Consider the following 25024-nt stretch of genomic DNA (forward strand, 5'->3'; position numbering starts at 1 on the left):
TCTATATTCCTCTTGTTTTCTGGCTTTTTATAGTTGTTGGTGTTGTTTTTTTTTTTATTTCTCTAGTCATTCAAAAAATGTAGTTGCTTACGTTTTTAATTCGTTTCGCCATTGTTTCCGTTTCCATTTTCCCATTCTTTCTGTTCCCACTATCTGCTCTATAGCAGTTCAATGGGAATTTAATTGGATTTTATTTTCCTCACTGAGTCAGACAGTCAGGCAGCTCCTTTAAGCGGCAGATACATAATATTGTGGAAAGCAGTTAAGGTGAGCCATTGCACAATGGCGGAATTAACAACTATGTTTTCGCTACACCTATATTTAAGAGCGAGTTCATTGGCATACACAAAGTCCGCTAATGTGAATTTCTTTAATAAATCGATTTGCCAAAAATTATAAATTACAGCAAAATCAGCTGGAAACGTTGCTAAAATCTTTAAAACACCCCAAATGGGAGATGAGCAGTTTGTGTTTTTCGGGGGTAGAAACTTCAATATACAGATTTGTCCATAACTACTCCAGACTTGGGTAGGTTCCTTAAATATCAACGGATAGGGCCTCAAGGAGGTGCCAACCCTTCTTTTAAAAATTGTTCACTGTGGCCTTAAGTTTCAACTAGGCTGCATATAACGCCAACTTAGTTTTAGAGTAGAGTAAAAGGGTTTTACTTGAAAATGTTGTAGTATAGTTTCCCATATTGGCATAGCTCCATTGTTCACATAGGCTACAACGGCATACTCTCTAAGCGGCACTATATTTTTTCCAACAGGAATTTTGATCTATGAAAAGCTAATAAACACAGGTAGTTGTGTAAAATATCATATGATGAGCATATTGGCGACCATAGTCCTTGTTTACGGGTTTAACGCTATGAGTTATGTTTAATATCTCAATCGCCAAACAATTACTACAAAAATATTGAAATGGGCTGATTGCTATGATCAAACTTGATATTAGCTTTTGGTTATATACTGTTTATATTATAGCCTTTTGCAGGGTTAACCTTCTTTATGCGGATTTATTTGAAATATAAGCAAAGGAATTGGCATGTGAAACTCAGTGGGTTTGTTAAATCCGGTTATATATAAACGTACTATTACATTGTTATACAATCAATATGAACTTTTGCCCTAAAAACCAAATCGTGTCGGACTGATTGCTACAAATTGGTACTAGTTTTCTATGAACACATTTTCTTCACACTGTCAGCCCGCCCACTGTTAAACTATCGTCATTCATAATACGATTTTTTTGCCCCCGATCACTTATTGCATTGACAATTGAAGAGTAGTGAATCAATGGTTTTTTTGTATTCTCTTTTAATTTCCTTTCCACTTTTAATGCATCATCGCCTAGTTTTAATTCATCTTCAGGCTGCGGGATTGCATTTGTATGCAATAAATGCAACTACCTTTTAACTGATTCGCATTTCCTCTTTTCTCAACTCAATATGCACCACATCCTTATCCGTTCAGCCAGGTGGCTGTTGTTTGGTATACACAAATAATGTTGGTTGTCGACCTGAACTGTTTCATTAGATAAGTAACTACGATTATGATAGATAGCATGAGAAATGAATTAACTTAAAATGTTTACTATACGTATAAAAATAACAAACAAACATGTGTGTTTGTTTGTCTTCTCTCTGGCGTACATCATAACCTGTGATGTGGCAAGATGAGGAATCCATACTCGGGTATATCTTCATTACTTCAAACTACATACTTCATTATATTAAAATGAACATTAAAAATATTTTGCGGGTAGATTTTTAAATTATTTTTGAATTTTAATATATTTTATATGTAATTTTAATTTTTACATATACGGATTTAGTTGCAAGAATTTATAAACGATTTTCTAAATAATGGTCCCGGCTCTGTTGGTTCAGATTTGGATCGTGGATTTAAACTGATGGAACCCTATGGTAATAAAATGAATGAATTTGAAAATCGCAGAATTGAATTGGGTAAGTAAATAGAACTTTTGAATAACATTGAGTTCTGTACTGGCATACAGACAGACATACAGACAAATAAACTGATTACATTTTTACCTCCTTTAATTGTATTTTTCATAACCTTTTCGAACCTGGTCAAACGACATAATGAAATATGCCACATCCCATCAATGGCGTACAACAATGCACCTTCTGCACTTTGCAGCCAATGCTGAGAAACTTTTTGACATGCCCATGCAGGACTACAATGAGTTTTCACGACTCAAGGAGGACTACGAAGGAATGCAAATTGTAAGTTAACGAGTTTCTCTTCAACAATTATGTATTTACACACAGAGTCACTTGGTGATGTGACCCAGTTTAGTGGTGGCCATAGAAGAGCGTCGACCAAGCAGCTCAAAAGTCACAGATAAAGTTTAATTTTTCAATTAAATCGTTTGTGTTGCTACTGGGATTCTATGCAAAACTTCCCCTTCCAATATAGAATACAACACTGACCAGAAATGATTGAATGTCGTCTTTTATTTGTTCGGATTTTCTTTGTAGATTTACAAATTGTATAAAAGTCAAAAGTCCGCACGAGAAGGTTGGTCAAAGACATTGTGGGCCGATTTGGATCCAACTGTACTAACGGAGGGTGTGGAAAGCTATTTGAAAGAGTTTCGTAAACTTCCCAAACAGGTAAGACAATAACATTGGTAATTGCCATGTCTTATATTTATATTTGGAGTGATGGGAGTTGTTGACGGGTGATGTATGTGTTTTAAAATGGTTTTAACGAACCAAAGGTAACAGTTGTGAAACTCGTTATATATTTTTATAAAAAGCTCATTGCCATATAATAATCGTTTTTGAAAAATTTTCAACTCTCCAGTTGAAAATCACGTTCACTACAAAAACAACTCCCTTTGCTTAAAAACGTTGTTGATTTTTGTTGCGCTGCCAATTAAAGTTAAATAAGAAGTTTCGAAATCGAAAAATTATAAAAGTTTTTCCCAAATATTTGCAAAAAATATTATATTTTAATTTCAAATTTGAATCGTTTTTTTTTTCTGAAACGCTTCAGGCAAAATTAAATATTGACAAAATCGTTTTTATTTTGCAAAACCAGAAAAGGAAGATTCTCATTAAAACTTCAAACTGGCACATGAATACACCTATATTATCAGAAGCATTTCCGCTGTGGTGATGTTTAAATATAAATCGAATAAAGCATTTTATATGTGGCAGATTCAATTATATCTGCCGTAACCAATACTTTCAAGACTAATTAGAAAACATCTATATTAAGGTTATGACTATTTAAAACATCACATTCCTGTATCATATTTTGATGAGCTTCCACCTAAAATTAGAGAAAATAGTAATTAAAAGGTGATTCGATGAAAAAAAACTTCCGCGCAAAATGTTTTTATAATGTTTATTTATCAGCACTTTGAACAATCTTTGTAGCCTCCCCATGTAAAGGTACGGTCTAATTTTCGGTATTTTGATGATTTGAGCCAACTTTTTAACCGATTTGGCTGTAATGTTGCATTTTGAGTTCTGAGAGAACAAAATACCTCCTTTCCAAAAATGTTCAACATGGGTACACATATAGGTATAGTCCCCATATTATGGTACCGCTCGATATTAGGATGGAACAAACAAACAACACATTGGGTTAAGTGCAGTTTAACAGCTCATCTCGGATTGTTTTGAAACGTTTTCGAAAAAGTTCTTCTTGCGATTTCGGGGGCAAACCCATACTTCCTAAGATAATGGCACAAAAGCTCCAAAAAGTCCGTCGGCGTTAACTTACATCCTCGAATTTTGTCCGAATATTGACTACATCGGACCACTCATTCGAGTATTTGTCACACAAAGTTAAGAAAGAGTGCAATTTAAGGACTCGTCTGGGATTACTTTTATATTTTTGGCAACATGTTTTGTAAGCGGCCCTGGTTAAGATGATACCGTTTTTCGGTGTGAATCCATACTTGCTGAGAAATTTTTTTAGGTTCGAGGCAGAGTGTGTATCTCTGTCGGCACATCTGACTGATACTTTCTCACTTTTTGCATTTTTCTTTGGTTTTAAAACATATTATTTACTGTCCCAACCTAACTTTGTTTGGAATAGCTGCCTTAATCTGGTCCCTTATCTGATGTACACTTTGAGATTCTCACTCTCAAGTTTTTCTTGTCGTATCTTTTCATACCATCAGCATTTAGGCTAAAGAGAGTATATACAATTTCATACAACAAAATGAAATGAATGAAATCGACATAATGGTTTCAAACCCCAATTATTTATGGATGCAATCCGTTTCAGCCAAATTGGAGTCGATTTGTTTGCAAGAAGCTGTTCTCGAAGTTTTTCAGATCCATATTTCCTGTAAAAATGACCCGGTCACCATATGTACCGAACCGGATACTGTGTTGGACCAAACTATGCATATTATGAAGTTCGAAGATGTTACTTATCGGCCACCAACAAAAATGGCACGCGATAATTCTTGTCAAGGTTTTTAATTTTGGTACTACTCACTTTCATGTCCTTATATTGAAGCAATCATATTTCTTATAGTCTTTCCTGCCTAACCTCAAAAAGTGCAAGTTTAAAAATATTCTTCAAATTCTATGATTCAAATTGTACAATAATTAGTCTTAATTTTTTAATTATTTTTAGATGAAAGTTAATCTGTATTGTATCACAAACCCAATTAAATTTAAACCCATTTATATAGGTGAATGCGAAAATACTCTGAAAGTGTTGATACCCAACATACCAGTTGTTGATATTTTGCGAATGTTCGCCACAAGTTTCGAAAACGATATCATTTTTGAACATTTGGCAAATGTATTTCTTTTGTTCGCCAAAAGTTCGAGAAACATTTTTTTCCTTGGATTTTTTTATTTTTTGTTTTAAAAAATAATTTTATGTAGTTTGTATAAAATTTCAATTTCTTTTCTTCCAAATAATTTCGATATAAATGCTACTTATAATATAAACAATAAATGTTGATAAAGACAAAATATGGGTAGGTTGCCAAAAAGAAGACAATTAAGACATTAAGAAACTCCACCAACTCCATTAAGAAACTCCACCAAAAATGTTTTTCGCCACTATCTATCGTCAATTCATTCGCTAATAATATGTGTGTGTTCGTTTACTCAAAATTTATACAAATTGTTACTGGATGTTGTTGTTTACTCTACAGTACAATGCAAAAGACCTGAGCCGATTACATGAAGTAAACGAACATGTTGAGTAAACGAACACACCTAATATTATCACCGATATTCGAAATCGATGGTTTTCCAATTTATTTTCGTGTGTCGTTCTCGAACAAAATATCTACTAAACTATCGAGAAATATCCGAAAACGATGCTCTAGTGGGTAGCTACATAAGTCACTCCGGTTCATCGGAATATATCCAACCAATTCATTCATTTCCCTCAGATAGAATATTAACCCTTTGAACGCCGCATTTTTTCCGTAGAGAAAAAAATATTTTTCATATTTATTATGATTAATAGTCGCAAAAATAATAGTCTGCGAACAAAATCTTAACAATTCCTCGTGGTTCGGGAGTTACCAAATGTTGCCTGTGGGCAACATTGGGCCATTGTGGTTATAGAAATTAACCAAGTTTGTTTTTCATGATATGGAAAAGCATAAACTGATGAGTTTGTTTAATTCTAGAGGAAAAATTTATGGAAACGGAATGGAAAATTGGTCTATATTTATCATATATAGTTCACGCCTTACCAAATTTTGACGTATATGGTAATGTTCATATAATTTGAAATGCTCATATCGACATTTTTCAGAGTAGAAGCGTTTGAAATATATTTTCTATTTTGTGTACAGAATCTAAAGCTGATAATATTGACCTTCATCTAACACATTAAATTATCATCATCGATATTTGAACAGATATTCGATGGATATCTTACAAATTCCAAATATGTAATATGTATGTATATTGATAAAAAAATGTGTCAATCTCCTCTTAATTCAAGTATAATATTCGAATAGTAATATAAATACAAAATTGAATATCACTAATCAGCATTATCGACTTCCACTACTGTAACCACTTTATTATCACAATGGCCCAATGTTTCCCACAGGCAACTTCCAATTTTCAAAAAATTATAACTACTGATTGGAACTGTAAATTGTACACGGTGCTCTTGAACTAATTTTAAATCGAAGGTGCTTACACCTGGGAAGTTTTTGCGGATTTTGAAACTATAAAGTTCATAGATGAGAAAAATCAAAAAACTAAAAAAAAATCGCTTTTTAAATAAATCGCGATTCAAGTTGACATTTTTAGGAGGAAACCCCAAATCCTATCGAAATGGGACAAATAAAATATTGTAGCTATGAAAATTCTCTACCAGATTGACCTTCATGATATTTCCGTATGATTTACCGTTATTGAGATATAGAAGTTCAAATTGGGACAGTGTATTGAATGTATCGTCTCCTTATAAAACAATGTCACGATTGCAATTTCCCAACTTAAATTTATATATCTCAAAAATGGTGCAATTTAGGAAAAAATTACGACAGCTAATCTTGTAGAGAAATTTCACAGCGATAAAATTTTCTCTAGACCCATTTCGAAAGAACTTGCGGTTTCCAAGCAAAATCGTGAAAACCTAACAAAACAAGTAAAAAAGTATCAGCCAACTTTTCCGACAGAGATATATCCTCAGCCTGTGTATATTGAAACAATTTTTCCCCAAAAAACGTATGTATTTAGGGCGTTTTAAAAATGTTGGGCGTTTGAACCGACAAAAATGTTGATTAGAATTAAAGATCAAAAGTTTTGCGGAGGAGATACTAAAAGGAATGGATCGACATTGACCATTATGGAAGTGGATCTCCAGCCACTACATATGGTGCCATAGGGGTTTTTTACACCCTTCGGGCTGTTTGCTCAAGAAGTATGGACATGCTCCTGAAAAAAACTTTTACCATCGTAATTGAGGCAGCGAATGCAAGTTGCTTCAACAATAATAAAAGTGATTCGATATCAGGTCTTAAAGTGGACTTATCCGAAATTTTTTGTGGGAGGTACCGGATGGAGTAGAAAAATATAGTCCATATTTGAACCTGATCTATATCAGGAAGATATATTAGGATGTGTAAAGTATGGACCAATTCGGCCGCTATCGTGCACACAATTTTTCCGAACATTTTTGAACTTTTGTGGGGGAGGACCCTGAAGGAGTGTACCGATATGGCTTATCTTCGAACTTAAACTATGTTTGAACAAAATATTACTAAGGCTAAATGTTCGATCCGTTCTAGGGTTATCTTGCGCTCCAACCACCCCACACGGTGTCATAGGGTTTTTTCAACTTTGGGGCTATTTTCTCAGGAAGTATGGACTTGCCCTTAATGAAACTTGTACCGTCGTATTGGGGGCAGTGAATACAATTTGCTAAAACAAAAATCAAAGCGATTCGAGAGATGGTCCTAAACTGAACTTTTCCGAAATTTTGTGTGGGAGGTACCCGAAGGAGTGGACCAATTGAGTATTGAAAGCTTATCTATGTAAGTCTGGTACGCGTTTCAGGTTGTGCAAAGTATGGATCAAATCGGTTACTCCCTTCAAGAGTTATCGTGCGCAAAAATGTTCCGAACATTTTCGAACTTTTGTGTGGGAGGTACCGGAAGGAGTGGACCGATATAGCCCTTCTTCGAACTTAGACTAAGTTTGGGCAAAATATCACGAAAGCCAAAATTTGAACCGAATCGGTTCATCCTTTCTAGAGTTATCGTACGCTCCTGCCAGACTCCAAATTGTCTGAAACACATTTCTTTCAAACATACTTGGGGTCCCTCCTCGATGGATTGTCATCTCAAGCGCGATGGGGAGGTCTAGTAAGCGTGAAGATCCTAAGAGCGATACCGGCGGTAGCGTAGCTACTGGTAGGGCCACCCATGTCGGTAAGGTCGATGGTGAACGCTGAAGCTAAGAACAATCCACAACGTGGGAAGTCAACGGTGCGTGTTATCTACAACTGCGGCGAATGAACTGATCACATCAAAGCGGCGTCTGTCTCATATTGAGCGGCAACAAACAGCGTCTGAACTCCAGGAGGAGCGGCTGAATACAGAAAAGGAAAATTCTAAACCCTTCAGAAGGCAACGGGAAACCACTGAAGTACTATCCCTAGAAAACCATACAATCATGAATACAAACAAAAACAAACGGCCCTTAGTCTCCGGCATCACAAGGGTGCTAAGAATCCCCGGAGGTAAAACAAAATCAAAACTTAACATCGGTACATGGAATGTACGCAGTCTTTACGAAGCTGGAAAACTAGCTAATACTCTAAACGAAATGAATAGACTTCACATTGATATACTTGGTATAAGCGAAACGTGGTGGCCAGATTGCGGAGAATTTATATCGCAAAACTCGAAAATGTTTTACTCAGGCAATCTCAACAAAACGCATAGGAATGGGGTTGGAATAATTGTAACAGACCGCATAGCTAAAAATGTTTTAGGATTTGTACCAAAATCCGATAGAACAATGATGATAAAAATTGAAGCGAAACCTCTCAACATCAATGTTATTCAAGTTTATGCTCCAACGTCGGACAAAAGCAATGAAGAAATAGAGGCGTTCTACAGTGAAATCGAAGAATTGCTACACCTGACAAAACAACATGAAATAACCATCATCCAAGGCGACTTTAACGCTAAAGTAGGAAAAGTGGCAGTAACAGGAGTTACTGGACAATATGGATTGGGAGAAAGAAATGAGAAAGGTGACAGACTCATACAGTTCTGCCAAGAATACCAGATGAAGATAACAAACACGATGTTCTGTCTACCAGCTAGAAGACTCTACACCTGGAAATCCCCCCAGGATAGCATTGGAAACGTAATAAGAAACCAAATCGATTTCATTCTGGTTAACAAACGTTACTCCACTTCTGTATCGAAAGTATCTACATATCCAGGAGCAGACGTACCATCTGACCACAATCTCCTTATGGCCAATATATACATCAAAATTAGGGCTCCGCTGAAGAAAAAACAACATCGAAAACTTGACCTTGGCAAACTTGGCGATCCAGCCACTAAAGTACATGTAAAAAGTCTTATTAATTCGGAACTAAGTGACATCCATAGGGAAAATGTGGAAAATATATGGGATAAAATCAAAAATACTATACATAACATCGGAAAAAATACGCTGGGAAATTTCGTAAGACCAAAAACAAAAGAATGGATGACAACTGAAATTCAGGAACTATTAAACGAAAGACGGCAATATAAAAACTCGAACTATGAAAAGTATTGGGAATTGAACCGAGAAATTCAAATACAGATTCGAGCTGCAAAAAATAAACATTTAAATAACCAATGCCAGGAAATAGAAAAATTGCAAAGCTTGCACGACGATTTTAATTTGCACAAAAAACTGAAAGAGACAGCAGGAATATATCGCAGAACAATTTCGCCAATTCTTTACAACAACAAAAATGAAGCAGTGTTTGAAGAATCAGAGAAGAAAGTAATTTGGAAGGAGTATATCCAACATCTATTTACTGATAATAACAGAACATGTTTTAATGACCAAACACCAGAACCGTTGACTGGATCAAGTATTACGAAGATGGAGGTTGAAAGTGCTATAACATCACTGAAAAACAGGAAAGCAACGGGACCAGACGAAATTCCCGCTGAATTGCTAAAAATGATTGACGAAAATAACATTGATCTCTTGACAATTTTGATGAACCACATATACAATACAGGCTTCTACCCACAAGACTGGCTAAAATCAACGTTTATAGCGATTCCTAAAAAAAGTCACGCCAAACAGTGTAGCGACTACCGCCTAATCAGTTTAATGAGCCACTCCCTAAAAATATTTCTACGAATTATTCACAAAAGAATATATCAAAAATGCGAACAAGCTATGGGATCAAATCAATTTGGCTTTAAGGAAGGGATGGGGACGAGAGAAGCTCTACTTTGTGTCCAGGTCCTAATACAAAAATGCCGAGATGTTCACAAGGACATTTTCTTGTGCTTCATAGATTATGAGAAAGCGTTTGACACAGTGCAACACGATAAGTTAATGGAGATACTTGTGTCTATCGGAATTGATGATAAAGAAATCCGGTGCATTAGAAACTTATACTGGCAGCAAACTGCACAGATAAATGTCAATGGAAGTCTGACAGATGAGATATCAATATCGAGAGGAGTCAGACAAGGATGTATTTTATCTCCACTCCTATTTAATATATACTCAGAGAGAATTTTCCAAGAATCCACTACAAATATCCGGGAAGGAATACAAATAAACGGCACCTTTATAAACAACATTAGATATGCAGATGATACTACTATAATCGCTGATAGTATATCAGGACTACAAAAATTAGTAACCCAACTCACCTTATGTAGCGAATCATATGGACTAAAAATTAATACTAACAAAACAAAGCTAATGATTGTTAGTAAAAAAAATCAACATAATGAAGCTAAATTAAAAATAAATAATGCATATGTCGAGAGAGTACATACCTTCAAATACCTGGGTGTACTTATTAATGACCAATGGGATTGCTCGAAGGAAATACGATGTCGGATAGAGATGGCAAGAGATGCATTTTTTAAATATAAGAAAATCCTTGTCAATCATGATATAAACATCGAAACAAAAGCAAGGTTTATAAAATGCTACATCTGGTCAGTTCTACTGTATGCCGTGGAGACGTGGACAATTAAAGCTGCTGATATACGACGATTGGAAGCCTTCGAAATGTGGGTCTACCGCAGAGTTTTAAAAATACCATGGACTGCGCACGTGACAAATGCCGAAGTATTAACAAGAATGAATCAAAGAAGAGAACTCATAGCTACAATCAAAAAACGAAAAACCTCATATCTGGGACACATCATGAGAAATGTAAAATATAGATTATTACAAAAAATCCTGAAAGCAACAGTTGAAGGTCGGCGTACCAGAGGCCGAAAAGAGATGACCTGGCTAAAGAACATAGAAGAATGGACAAAATATAATAATTCGGCAAACCTTCTAAATGCGGCAAGAAATAGAAACACTTTTGAGATAATTGTTAATAATTTATAAATATATAGTACTAAATAATATCAAATTTAATATGTATATAAATAAGTAAATGAAATGTACCTCGATATGTATTGTATTGTATGGTCGCTTACATTCGAAAATCGAATTAGCAAATAAAGAAGAAGAATACTTGGGGTCTAAAACCATTATTTCGATGAGGCACATTTTGCCTCATATATGAAAGTGTATATACCCTCGTTAGCATAAATGCTGAGGGTATAAAAACTTAAAAATGTGACCTGTAGTGCGATTCTCTAACACATTTTTTGAGTTACCGACAAAAATCGGTAAAATTAAAACGCCAAATTATGAATGAAAAGTTCAAATAAAAGTTGACAACACTCTGACTATCGGTATAACTTTACGACTACTTTTTATTCGTCGCTAACATACCGAAAAACATCGGTAATTACCGAAAATATAAGCATTTTACTTGTAACGACAATTGTCGGTAACTCAAAAAATGTGTTACAGAATCGCACTACTGAACTTCTATATCTCAAAAATGGTAAAACCTAGGAACAAATCATAACGGCCAGTCCTCTAGAGAATTTTCACATTCACAACTTGTTCTTTAGCCCCATTTCGATACGACTTGCGGTTTCCAAGAAAAAATGGCGAAAACCAAAAATAAACATAAAAATGTGAATTTTGACCGCGATTTATTTAAAAATCCCTCCAGCGATTTTTTTTCTTTTAAAGTTTTTTGCCTTTTTTAGGGGCGAAGGCCATTATTTGTGAGATTTAATTAATTTAATTAATCGAGCTTTTTTATGACCTAAGGAGATTACATTGAAAAATTGATATCTAGCGAAGTCCTACACACACACACATCAACCACTATGCGACGATCGTTTCGTTAGCTGGTTAGGCTAACATCATCAGGCATATTAATGTGTTGTTGTTGCTAGACAATTTTCGCCATTTGGAGCTCCTATTTATACATCCACGATTGCAAATTTTGCATTTGTGAAGTTCAAATTGCAGCTTTTTTTTTTTTATTTCCAAAGACGACTCATTTGTCCCCCTTCTATTCCAGAAATCAATTTTTTCAATGTTACATTCATATTACAGTCGATAGCTTTTTTCCATCGTAGACTGTATATATGTCTTTCAAATCGAAAGATTTTTTAAGTGGATTGTGGTTTAGAACGCTAAGACGTCAGCAACATTGTCTGTTAGTTGGCGACGACCCAGGTTCGAATCCCAGCCGGGCTCAGCTGAATGTTTTATTTTAAAGTTTTTTGCCTTTTTTCTTGTTTTTGGATTTATTCATCTATGAACGTTGCTGTTTTAAAATCCTTAAAAACTTCCCGGTTTTCACTTAAAGTTAGTTAGAGTGCACCATGTATGACATTGTTTTATAAGGAATCTATACAGTTAATGCAGGGCAATGCAATCTGGTAGAGAATTTTCATAGCTACAATATTTTCTTTCGTCCTATTTCGATATGATTTGTGGTTTCCAAGCAAACATACAAAATTGTCCACAGGCAACATCGGGCCACAAAGGGTTAATATTTTAACTGAAAAGGCAGTAAATGGAATTATTTTTACCATATTTCCTCTGTTTTGGACTTATAATTTGTCTTCTTTGTAATTGTGTTGTGGTCCTGAATATTTTGAACACAATTCAGTTTAAAATTTTGACTGCATAAGTTGTTTCTACCGATTTCTCTCCCACGTTCGATATAACGACATCTATATTCGGAACTGGTTGGTTCTGTTCAGATGAATTGGAGTGTATGTCGATCATCAAAAGCCCTATGCTATTTTGCATGTTCCTCGCTTGTGCAGCAATATCATCCACAATACTATATACAACAGCTGATATGACGTGCATTTTCAATCAAATATGTATATCGATTACGCCAAAAGATAAACCACTACAAAATGATATGAAAACACATCAAAAAATAATGTTTCCATCCATCAAATTTGGATATGAAATACAAAATTATTTGATCAGTTAACAAAATCACAAACAAATGTGCACAAATAATGTACTTATGTATATGTGTATGTACTTGCATTGTGCCTAAATAATAGTTATTGCTGTTTTCCATTGCTAAACATTGCGAACCGAACACACAATTGATAAATGCACGAAACTTGTTATACGATAAGCGTATTATGCTAAAATTTATTGTCGTAATTTATTGCACTTAGTTTTGCCAAATTGAATGATAGCCGATTCTCAATGGCAGAAGCCTTTCAACTGATCACAAAATTAGCTTTGATTGGCCTAATTCAAACACAAATAAAGCACATTATATCAAAACAGCAACAACACTTCTATATTTCATACCATAAGCTGAGAGATGTGTTCGTTTGTTTGCAGGTGAGACAATTGCCAGTTGGACAAATGCTGGAATTGCAAATGAAACAATTCAAAGGCACAGTTCCGCTTATGGTGAGCTTGAAAAACGAAGCGTTGCGTGAACGTCATTGGATGCAGCTAATGGAAAAGACTGGACAGTATTTCGATATGACTCCAGAACGTTTCACACTCGACAATATGTTTGCAATGCAATTGCATAAATATCAGGTAAGCAATGGCTGGTAACTCTGTGTCAACTCAATAATTCATCTTTGTTAAAGACACAACAATTTATCTAGATATACGAGTATGTGCATATATTTCGATGAAATGGGAGCCACAATACAATAGTTGTCAAATAACAAAGTTTTAAATAAAATTATTGTTTCCCTTCCTTGTTTCCCTAAAAACCTACATTTCAACAATTACACAAAAATTGAAAGACACCTGCAGATTGTTTGCTTTACCCAATGAAATGTTGCACTGACATTGTTGCGCTTACCCATCTTATCATTCCATTTCAATAGGAAATTGCTGAACAAATCCTAGATAATGCCATCAAAGAATTGGCTATTGAAAAGGGCGTTAAAGCTGTTGAGGATACTTGGGCCGCTATGAGCTTTAAAGTGCACAAACATTACAAAGGCACCGAAGAACGTGGCTATACACTTGGAGCGGTGGATGAAATTGTTCAGGTGCTCGACGATAATTCAGTGAATCTCCAGTCTATGGGTGCTTCACCGTAAGTTAAAATGGAACAGTGGAAGTGTGTTTATAACAAAATGACAGTTTGGCACGGACAAATGTGGCCAATGGACAATGTTAATAGTCAACAAGCAGAAATGTTTTTACAACTTTTTTTGTTCTTCTTTTACACTCTCTCTCACTCCCATATTCTTATTTGTGATTACAGATTCATTGGACCATTCCTTGAAACGGTGAACCGATGGGAGCGTAATTTAGCTCTTATATCGGAAATCATTGATGAGTGGCTATTGGTGCAACGTAAATGGCTCTACTTGGAGGGTATTTTCATTGGCGGAGACATACGTTCTCAGCTACCGGAAGAAGCTAAAAAATTCGATGACATTGATAAGGCATATCGTAGGGTAAGTAATAATCGCTAGGAATACTAAGTGCTTAAAATTAAAGCAAAAAACATAGCCAAACGGTAACCCAAAATTATTGATATTTGATTTAAAGAAAAAAATTAATCTTATGAAAAGTTTGACTTTTTATAAAAAATTAAAAATAAAAAAAACCGGTAAAGAAAGGATAAAAGTCGGGAGGGCCGACTAAATAATGCCCCACACCACCACGACTTCAATATAATTTGGCGACATTTCTTCTGGACCAAATTGTGGTGCAATGTGTTTGTTTGCCAAATTTTGTGTATGGTACGTCAAATACATGAAATCGGAGCTCTATCAAAACCCAAACAGTTTTCGAAATAATTTGGAAAAAACCTAAAATCGGACGAAAATATATATGGGATCCATATCCAAAGCTAAAAATATTTAAAATAATTGGGTAAACTTAACTCTAGTCCGAATTCGATGACATTTGTCAAATTGCAAAACAGGAAAGAATTTTCGTTTAGTGAAATACCTCAAATCGGGCGAACATATATATAGGAGCTTTATCCAAATCAGAACCGATTTCAGTATAATTTTTCACATTTTTCCTAGTGCAGATTTCATTACACATTCCAAGTTTGATCAAAATTGGAAGTTGGTGCACCAAATACTTAAAATCGGGCAAAAATATACATAGGAACTATATCCAAATCTGATCGGTTTTCAAAATAATTTTTCGAATTTATGTCTCTGCCAGCTGTAATTGTTTTTATCTTAAACTAGAGACTTTCCCTTTATTTAAATAAACAAGAACAATCAACATCAATTAATAGTAAAAATATTAAAAATCACAGAAAAAGTAGTTACACAGAATTAATTTTTAATGAAGTTTGGAAACGAATTATAAATATATTTTTTGTAAAAATATGTTCAATGTCATCAACTATAATAGGCAGTTTATATTAAAGGGATTTGTCGGGTTAACCTTCCTTATGAAGATTTGTTTGACGTATATATAATGGAATTGATATTTACATAAAACCCAGTGGGTTTGCTAAATTCGGTTATATATAAACGTACTATAAGTTTAATTTTGAAAATTGCACATTTACACCTTCTAATTTCTTACTACAAACCACAACTTCCCCGACTTAACATTGCATAGCACCACTGTAAATTGATAAGAGTAATAAAATAATAAAGAAAATTTCAATTAAAAAACAATTTTGTGATCATAAGTTTTTCGAGTTTTGTTTGTTTTGTTATTGTTGAAGATTCAATCATATGATTGCTTTAAGTCTGGAGTTTCCCCGCATTGGCTTAACTTCATCATTACTATCTATTATAGAGAGTAATGTTTACAAACCGCACTGACAGCCTTGCAAAATTTACTGATCGCTACCAAATACCATGGTTTCATACCAGCAAAAGGAATTATCAATTGGCTTTTAAGTTTTTGAAATTATGATTTTTCTAGTGCAGATACTGCAGCATTATAAAAGCTGCGGATATCGTACACCCTTATGTTAAATATGAATTACAATTTTCTACGTTATTTATAGTCGAAGTAACATTCTTCCAGGCCGATTTTGGGGAATTTGTGATACATATGGTCAACTGTGGTGGAGTTATGAACATGATAATACTCAAATTTATAATGAAAATTTAGTTAAATAATGAAACTCAAACCAAAATACCAAACATTTTCAAACACTCGGTATTTGCTCTCAGATAATTTGAGATGTTCAGAAGGGGTCCTTCGACATCAAAAAGTCATTTAAAGCAGGGTTATAAAAAGTATTTTTTTGAATATTTATTGACTTTATATGAAAGTTCTTGGTAGCTTTTTCAGGTTGAGATTTGGACCCACGTACATAATAAAGTGGGCAAAATTTGCATAGGTAGTACCTTTTTTCAATTTTATTTGATTCAAACCTATTCAGATGAGCCAAATAATTTCCGAAAATATGGCAACATTGTTTTTCTTGTGAATTTTTCTTGTGAATTTTGGTATAGTATATGACCCTCAAAAACTATATAGTATGGCCATGTATGTCCACTTTGAGTTTTTTCATATAGTAAATAACTTTTGTAATTTCAAAAATTCCTTCAGTTCAATAATACTTTGTACTAACTACATTCCAAGGAAGTAAATTGTATATACTCGTACATATGTGTTCAAAAGGCATTTGTTTTGTTTTTCTTCCTATTATATCCCAACTCTGGACAGACAGATAAATTCAACATTTGCATGTGATGTTTAGTGAACATACAGATAATCAGTCCCACCTGACTCTGATGCATGTTGGCTGGCATGTTTGTTTGTTTCTTTATGAGTCTTGACAGGGTTTGTTGCCAATGTTAATTAATGTGAAACCTATGCCTTTGACTAGTAACAGAAAGACCCATCCCATAATAGTCACAAAATAATTGAAAAACTCCATATACAGACATTCTTCTGGAAGAAATCCTAAAGCACAAGTGTTGCACATGTGAAAGCTGGCTCTACACGACAGAATCAATGAATTGGTTACCCTTATAAATTGTTTGAAACCTAATGTTGGACATTTCAATATTCCAATCATTGTGATCTAACTTATAAATGAAATCCTATGCTATTAACAGCATTCTAGGGCATATCTCTATTTACATTTATTGACTACTAATTATCAATGAACAACGCCACAATTTTTGCCGATACATAATATAATTTTATTTTTCTTGAAAATATTTATTGCACCAATTTACAAATAAAGGAATGCATTTAATCATTAATGAATTCATTTAAACAACATTTGTTGTGCTTTCCTTGTGGTAAACAGTGACGTCATGGAATTTGAAATTACCAACGTTGAAGTTGTAACCATGGACGACGGGACGATCCAAGGGATAACCCAGAGGCAGTGAGTCAACAAAGCGACTGCCAGAACCAACACCACAGCTTACAGCGGGATCATAGGTAGAGTATTGAGCTACTTCTGGTGCATGGTATGGATAGACGGCAAAGAACAATTGGAATGTTAGACCACCCTTTTTACCCAAGGGCAATAGCAAGCGACGAGGGAAACCGCATTGACCCGAGGTGAGAGGGAATTGATAGTCGGAATTTGTAGCATCGAACAATTTCTTGTAGAGTTCAAAATAGGTGGTTTGGTCGTTTGTCAAGTAGGAAAATTCTTCAGAGCTGCGCTTCAAGTGATTCACACCAGCAACCAAATCAACAACGTAGTGATCCAATTCAAAGAAGTTTTGATAGTTATCTTCTAATCTGAATAGACGGCCATTTTCGTCATACTTAGGACCAAGGAATACTTTGACGACAGCTTTCTGTGCTTTGTCGGAGGTGACATCTAAAGTGAACTCAAAAGGTTGGTGATTGACACGCTTTTGACGGGCCTTTACAACGAAACTCTGGCCATTGTGAACAGAGTTACGGCCAAATTTGAAGAGAGCATCGGTGGACTCTTCAACTGCTGGAACTTCGACATTAACAACATTGCTTACATCCGAATCGACATATTCAAAGAAGGTGGTCAACTTTTCGGGGACCTGCACGTTGTCAAGAGTAACGCCGGGGAATTCAAGATCATCATGCTTGTACTCGGGATAGTTACCAGCCAAACGCCAATAATAGCTCACAAGTTCCTTGTATAGAGAATAGAATAAAGGATCACGCAAAGAGGTTTCGTACAGAGCCAATGTACCGGGCAAGACTTCACCGAAGTTACCGTAATAACTTCCTTCATTAACAACTTCGCGGAGTAGATTATCAACACTGCCATACTTCTTCTTGTCCAGACTTAAGCTATTGCCTTGCAAAGTATTACCTAGCTTCTCAACGGCAGTGTGGAATTCATCAGTGGTAGTGTCCACGAAGTCAGCAACCCGTTCCAAGTACAATGTAACGTCTCTCACAAGATCATAGTTTTCGGTATTATAGAAGTTGTAGTCGTTGGGACGATCGGGGAAGCTAACACCTTTGTAATATGCCAGATTGCTGTAGTAACCGGGACCATAGGTCTCATACACATTTAAATGAGGTACTTCTCCCAAATCGTTGGATAAGCGTTCTAAGTAGTAGCGAGCCAGCAGTTGTCTGTGCAAGAACAAATACAATTCACCTACACGATCCTTACTGTATTCGTGTGTTTCAGGACCCTTAGTCCAATAGGGATAGTGCACATTGTAATAGTAATAGAAAGCATTAAGGCCAACATCCTCCGTGAAATATGTCAATGTATGGTCGTAGTTCACATTGTCGTATAAATTGCTGTAGTTTGATTTGACGACAACATTGAAGACATTATCCAATTGCTTGACATTGTGGAATCCGTGAAGGGCATAATGTTCAGCTTTGGTCACAGTTTCCACGTCGAAGAAATGCCATGGAAGAACCTCGTAGACGGCAGGAGTAGTTACACCGTGTAAATCGTCACGCAGCACAGTTGCCAAGTTCAGAGCGTAGACAAAGAGTTGTTTATTCACATTAACACGAGCCCAGTAGACGGCGTGAGTGAAGACTTTCCAGTCCTTGGCCAAATAGAACAATCGTCCCAATCCGAAAGCATATTCAACATGAGTTGAATAAACAGGAGAGAACACTTCTTCATCGCACAAGGGTTTGTTCTGCCACAGTTTGAAAAAGGTCTTCAACGTATCAACTTTGTTGTAATCATCCAAGTGTTCCCAAGGCTTATAGGTGGTATAGGTTTCATCGTATTTAGTTACAAACACGTCATCCTGATAGACATGCTGGAGGACGTCCAACACAAACTTTTGCTTTTCCAAGAAATCCTTGTCGGCAAATTTTTGTTGCGTTACTGGATTACCCAAGGCGCAGATGGCCAGGCAGATGACTGAAACTGCTGTGAACGACTTCATCTTTCGAAATCATGCCGAACTACCTTTTCCAAGCCCTTTTTATACCTGTTAAAAACAAAGACAAATGCATGTTTACAATTTTAGCAAACAACACTACAAAAAACATGTGAACATGTGTGTTAAACAATGTGAAGATTATGCAGTTTCGTTATTAATCGCTGGTGGGTAAAACCTTATCAACATTAGGCAGGGGTCAATGAATTTAAACGCTTCGAATAACAAAACATTGCTTTTGTTGTCATCTGTGGTGGAATTTGCGACGGCAACATATCGATGGTATTGGTTTCTAATTCGTCTACTACATTTGTCGTGTTTTACAGAGATAGTGGCAATCAAAATTGTTTTCTTCTAAACAGATGTTAATGCAACTTGACAACATTAAACTGATAAGCTATATTTTCAATACTGCTTACAGTTCACCAACAAACCATACGTTAATCTGATGTAACTTATGCAAATGTTTTCTGATGTAATTTGTTTGTCCCAGCCAATAATAGATGCAAGCCGACTTGGCGTCGAATTATTGAAATTGGGGTGCGGTTTAGAGGATTCATTATCCAGAACAACTCTCATTACCTCTTAATATTTTTCTTATCTGTTGGAGCACCAAATCTGGCGGCACCATGGGACAAAAATCATATCATACAAAATATAAAACGAAAACATTATTTTACAAGAAGGTAGAAAATCTAATTTGAATTATGTAGTTCAGGATGAACCATTGCATCCGCTGTTCCTTTTTAAACTATTCCACATATTGGGAATGCATAGAGAAGGATAGGTCGAATACCAAATTTTATATAAAAGTAATTTTGTTTCTACTGGTAAATACTTGTTACAGAATAATTTTGAGAAAGATCATTGCATATTTTTAGCTTTTTGCAAGCTCTTTCTTGCATGGACATTGAATTTTAGTAACTTACTGAAGTTCTCTCCAAGATATTTGAAACTGTCTTCAAAACAGATGTCATTACCTCGCAAGCTTAAGTTCCTTACTCTGTGGTACAATAAAATATTTGCATTTATCAGAAGGGTTACGTGAACATTTAGCTTTACTTTTCGACGTATTCATTTTGATTCCCCAGTTCGCATAAAAACAATTGACTTGTTCTAGGTGCGCACTGAGCGCAGCATCAGGCGGGTGTGAGTATGGAGCAACGAGTCATCGGCGTAAAGGATTTATCCAGATTCTCCAAATTCATCAGGAAAATATGAAAATAATATATTGAAAAGAAATGGCAACAAAATAGAACCTTGTGGCACACCACAGCTAACATTTACAGTGGATGACAAATTGTTACTACACTGCAAAATAAATTGGAAGTAGTGCAATGTGGACCAGTTCTTTCACGGCATGTTTTGATGCAGTTCAAACGGAGTCGTGAAAAAGGCACTCCATTCCAAACATTTTAACCGCATTTGCATGCAATCCAAAGAATCACATCCACTTGTCAAATTTTAACAACATCCGGATGCAGTTCAACGGAGTCGTGAAAAAGGCACTCCGTTCGCTACATTTTATGCTAATAAATCAGTTTGTACATCTCTACAGGCAGCGGCATACATTTTCCAAAAAGAGCTAAGCGTGTTAGTTAACATTTCCAAAAATTTGTTAATATAAAGAGAGATATACCCTCAGCCTGTGCAAATTGAAACACTTTTTTCACAAAAAACGTATGTATTTAGGGGGTTTCAAAATTTTGGTCGTATGAACCGACTTAAACTAAGTTTGGAAACAATATTACGAAGGCCAAATTTTAGCCGGAATCGGCATATCCGTTCGAGAATTATCTTGCGCTTCCAGCCATAAACATGGTGTCATAGGGTTTGTTTTTCAACTTTCAGTCTATTTTCTCAGGAACTATGGACTTGCCCCTGAGGAAACTTGTACCTTCGTATAGGGGACAGTGAATACAAGATGTTACAACAAAAACCAAAGCGATTCAAGAGCAGGTCCTAAACTGAACTTTTCCTAAATGTTGTGTAGGAGGTACTCGAAGGATTTTACCGATTGAGTCCATATTGGAACTTCATCTATGTCTGGTAGAAATTTCATAACGTGCAAAGTATGGACCAACTCGGTTATTTCCTTCAAGAATTATCGTACGCACAAATTTTCCCAACATTTTCGAACTTTTGTGGGGGAGGTACCGGAAGGAGTGGACCGATATAATCCATCTTTGAATTTGAACTAAGTTTGGACAAAATATTACGAAAGCCAAATTTTGGACAGAATCGGCAGATCCGTTCGAAAGTTATCTTGCGCTCCAACCACTACACACGGTGTCATAAGGTTTTTTGTAACTTTCAGGCTATTTTCTCAGGAAGTATGGACTTGCCCCTTATGAAACTTACAGCGTCGTATAGAGGACAGTGAATACAAGATGTTACAACAAAAACCAAAGCGATTCGAGACCAGGTCCTAAACTGAACTTTTCCGAAATTTTGTGTGGGAGGTACCCGAAGGAGTGAACCGATTGAGTCCATATTGGAACCTCATCTAAGTTTGGTAGAAATTACACGATGTGCAAAGTATGGACCAAATCGGTTATTCCCTTCAAGAGTTATCGTGCGCACAAGTTTTGCGACAATTTTTGAACATTTGTGGGGGAGGTACCGGATAGAGTGGACCGATATAACCCATCTTCGAACTTAAATCAAATCTGGACAAAATATTTCGATACCCAAAATTTGAACCGAATCGATTGATCCGTTCTAGAGTTATCGTGCGTACCAGCCAGCCAGACAGACGGGCGGACATTGCTAGATCTACTCAAAATTGTCTCAAACGGATATCGTACAAACATACTTGGGGTCTAAAACCATTATTTCGATGAGGCACATTTTTGGTCGTATCAAAGTGTAAATATCCTCTTTAGCCTAAAGGCTGAGGGTATAAAAATATTTAATTTGCGAAAATTTTTTCGGTAAGAAAATTTCCCAATGGAGTGCTGTTGGAGTACATGTAAAAATCTTAACTGATGATGGGAACACAATATCAAACCCATTTAGCAGATGAAGCAAGAGCAGAGCGGAGGAAACACGCATGTTGCGTTGAATTCCATGTTCATAATTTGTGTTAATGTAATAAAGTTCTTAATATTTTTGTTTTACACAAATAATAAATGCATTTTATTTTTTTTTTTTTTTTATTTATTTTTATTTCGACAAATTTCATTGTTACATTTATTTATCGCCTCAGCGCCATAAAGGCATGGTAGAGGCTATTGACAACATCACTTAACTGTACAAAATTCAAATAATTATTGATTCTATTTTTCATATTGCTCTTCATAATTGTAATTATTTATAATACATGAAATTATAATTATTTATGATACATACATAAATTAGTTTTCATACTTGTTTTTTAAATACATTTTACATTGTTGTTTAAATAATGAAATCCGGTCTATATTTTTAATGGAAGGTGGTAGTTCGATGTATTTCATGCCACCAACATAATCTATTCGTTGCTTTGTTTTTTTTTTCGAATCAACATCTTGGTACCCATAGATCAGTTCGATTTCTTGTAGCAAAATTGTTTTGATTCTGTCTGAAATCGATTGTACAATACCCTATTCTGTTAAGTGATTTATACGCAAACAGAAGAGTTTGATATTCATATATGTATGTTTTGAATTGGCTGAACATTTTGAGCAATAATCCGATATAATACATTCGTGGGGAAATTTTGTGATTAATTATGAATTATTTTCAATGCTCTGTTGTGCATTGTTTGAAGAGATCTAAAATCTGAACTATTGGAATTGAATCCGTAAACAATAGTCATATAATTTATATGAGAATGTATTAGCGAGTTGAAAATGAGGTATTTCGTTTTCTCATCCAATTTTCTTTTCAATTTGTATAACAATCCAATCGCAGGAGCTATTTTCTTTTTTAATTCATTGATATGTAAATTCCACAATAAATTATTTTGCAGAATTACTCCTAAATAGTTTACTGATTCACTTTCCACAATAGAGTTACCATCAATAAAAACACTGAAATCAAAAGTTACTGGGCGACATATAAACCAGACCATTTTAATTTTCGACGGATTAAGTTTTAGACCATTCAATCTAGAATATTCAAATAAAAATGAAGCATCCCTTTTAATTACAGTTTTCAGAACCAAGTCATACCTGTATGGATAATGAAGGCAAATATCATCTGCAAACATATAAAGTTGACCGGCTAATCCTAGATTCTGCAAATCTATATACATATATAAAAGAGTTAAGTGATGATGACTGACAGATCTACACCACCCAGACGAATCGGCTGAAGCTAGTATTTTGAAATTTTCTGTGGGATAAGGCTGGGTTTTTGGAAATTCGTCTTAGGAGGGTGCGAAAAGTTCTAAAATGTTCTAAAAATGGTGTAATTTGTGTGGCTGACCGACTAATAATCAACGCCCCGACGATACACCTGAAGCTAGAATCTTGAAATTTTGGGTGGTGGTTAGTCTTGGGGCGAAGGTGGTCGACAAGGCTGGGTTTTTGGAAATTCGTTCTAGAAGGGTGCGAAAAGTACTAAAATGTACTAAAAATGGTGTAATTTGTGTGGTTGACCGACTAATAATCAACGCCCAGACGATACAGCTGAAGCTAGAATCTTGAAATTTTGGGTGGTGGTTAGTCTTGGGGCGAAGGTGGTCGATATGACTGGTTTTTTAAAAATTCGTCCTAGAAGGGTGCGAAAAGCACTAATAATTGTACCATTTGTGTGGCTGGTACCATTTGGCTGGCTAATAATAAGCTGGAATCCTGAAATTTAGATTTGAGATTAATGTTTGACTGAAGACTTGAGGACGTTTGGAAAATTCCTTATTATGGGTACGAAAAGTATTAAATGGTACTAAATTTGGATTTCAGTGAATATATAGAGCAGGAATCCTGAGATATGGAACTAAGATTACTTCTGGAGTGTGGGTTTGGAAATTCCTACTTATGTTTATGAAAAGTACTAAACGGTACAATCCTGAAATTTGGAATTAAGATTACTGTCGAAGTGTAGGATTCAAATAGTTTTGGAAAATCGTACTTATGGGTACGAAAATTACTAAATGGTACTAAATTTAGGTTAAGGGATATTGCTGGAATCCTGAAATTTGGAATTAAGATAACTATTGAAGTGAAGGGTTGAGATATGGAGGTAATTTTGCAAATTGAGATATGGAGGTAATTTTGCAAATTCGTACTTAGATATGTGTACGAATAATACTAAATGGTACTAAATTTTGTACAATGTGGATTTGGTTGAACGGATGGAGCTGGGATCCTGAAATTCGGCATAATGAGTACTGTTCAAATTTTGGCTTTCGTAATATTTTGTCCAAACTTAGTTTAAGTTCGAAGATGGGCTATATCGGTCCACTCCTTCCGAATCGAATCACTTTTATTTTTGTTGAAGCAACTTACATTCGCTGCCTCAATTACGATGATAAAAGTTTTTTTCAGGGGCAAGTCCATACTTCTTGAGAAAACAGCCCGAAGGGTGTAAAAACCCCATAGCCACCATATGTAGTGGCTGGAGATCCACTTCCATAATGGTCAATGTCTTGATCTTTAATCCTAATCAACATTTTTGTCGGTTCAAACGCCCAAAATTTTTAAAACCCCCTAAATACATACGTTTTGTTTTTTTGAAACAAATTGTTTCA

At 35.4% G+C, this 25024-nt stretch overlaps 2 protein-coding genes across 2 annotated transcripts in view; one reads left to right on the plus strand and one right to left on the minus strand.

Annotated features, from left to right (window-relative positions):
• The window catches only part of Dhc98D (Dynein heavy chain at 89D), a 202085-nt gene that overhangs the window by 82281 nt on the left and 94780 nt on the right, over positions 1 to 25024 (plus strand). The window contains exons 28-33 of the mRNA XM_073962972.1: positions 1837 to 1969; positions 2166 to 2251; positions 2507 to 2641; positions 13421 to 13627; positions 13927 to 14141; positions 14313 to 14508. Of these exons, the coding sequence (XP_073819073.1) occupies positions 1837 to 1969; positions 2166 to 2251; positions 2507 to 2641; positions 13421 to 13627; positions 13927 to 14141; positions 14313 to 14508 (972 nt within the window). The remainder of the gene's footprint in view (positions 1 to 1836; positions 1970 to 2165; positions 2252 to 2506; positions 2642 to 13420; positions 13628 to 13926; positions 14142 to 14312; positions 14509 to 25024) is intronic.
• On the minus strand, positions 17164 to 19391 carry LOC141390203 (larval serum protein 2-like). Its single transcript, XM_073962970.1, has one exon. The coding sequence runs from the start codon at positions 19354 to 19356 to the stop codon at positions 17260 to 17262; it is 2097 nt and encodes a 698-aa protein (XP_073819071.1). The 5' UTR covers positions 19357 to 19391; the 3' UTR covers positions 17164 to 17259.

The sequence above is a fragment of the Musca autumnalis genome, unplaced genomic scaffold (assembly GCF_047663935.1).
Source record: "Musca autumnalis isolate F117 unplaced genomic scaffold, ASM4766393v1 scaffold_1, whole genome shotgun sequence".
In the NCBI taxonomy this organism is placed as follows: Eukaryota; Metazoa; Arthropoda; class Insecta; order Diptera; family Muscidae; genus Musca; species Musca autumnalis.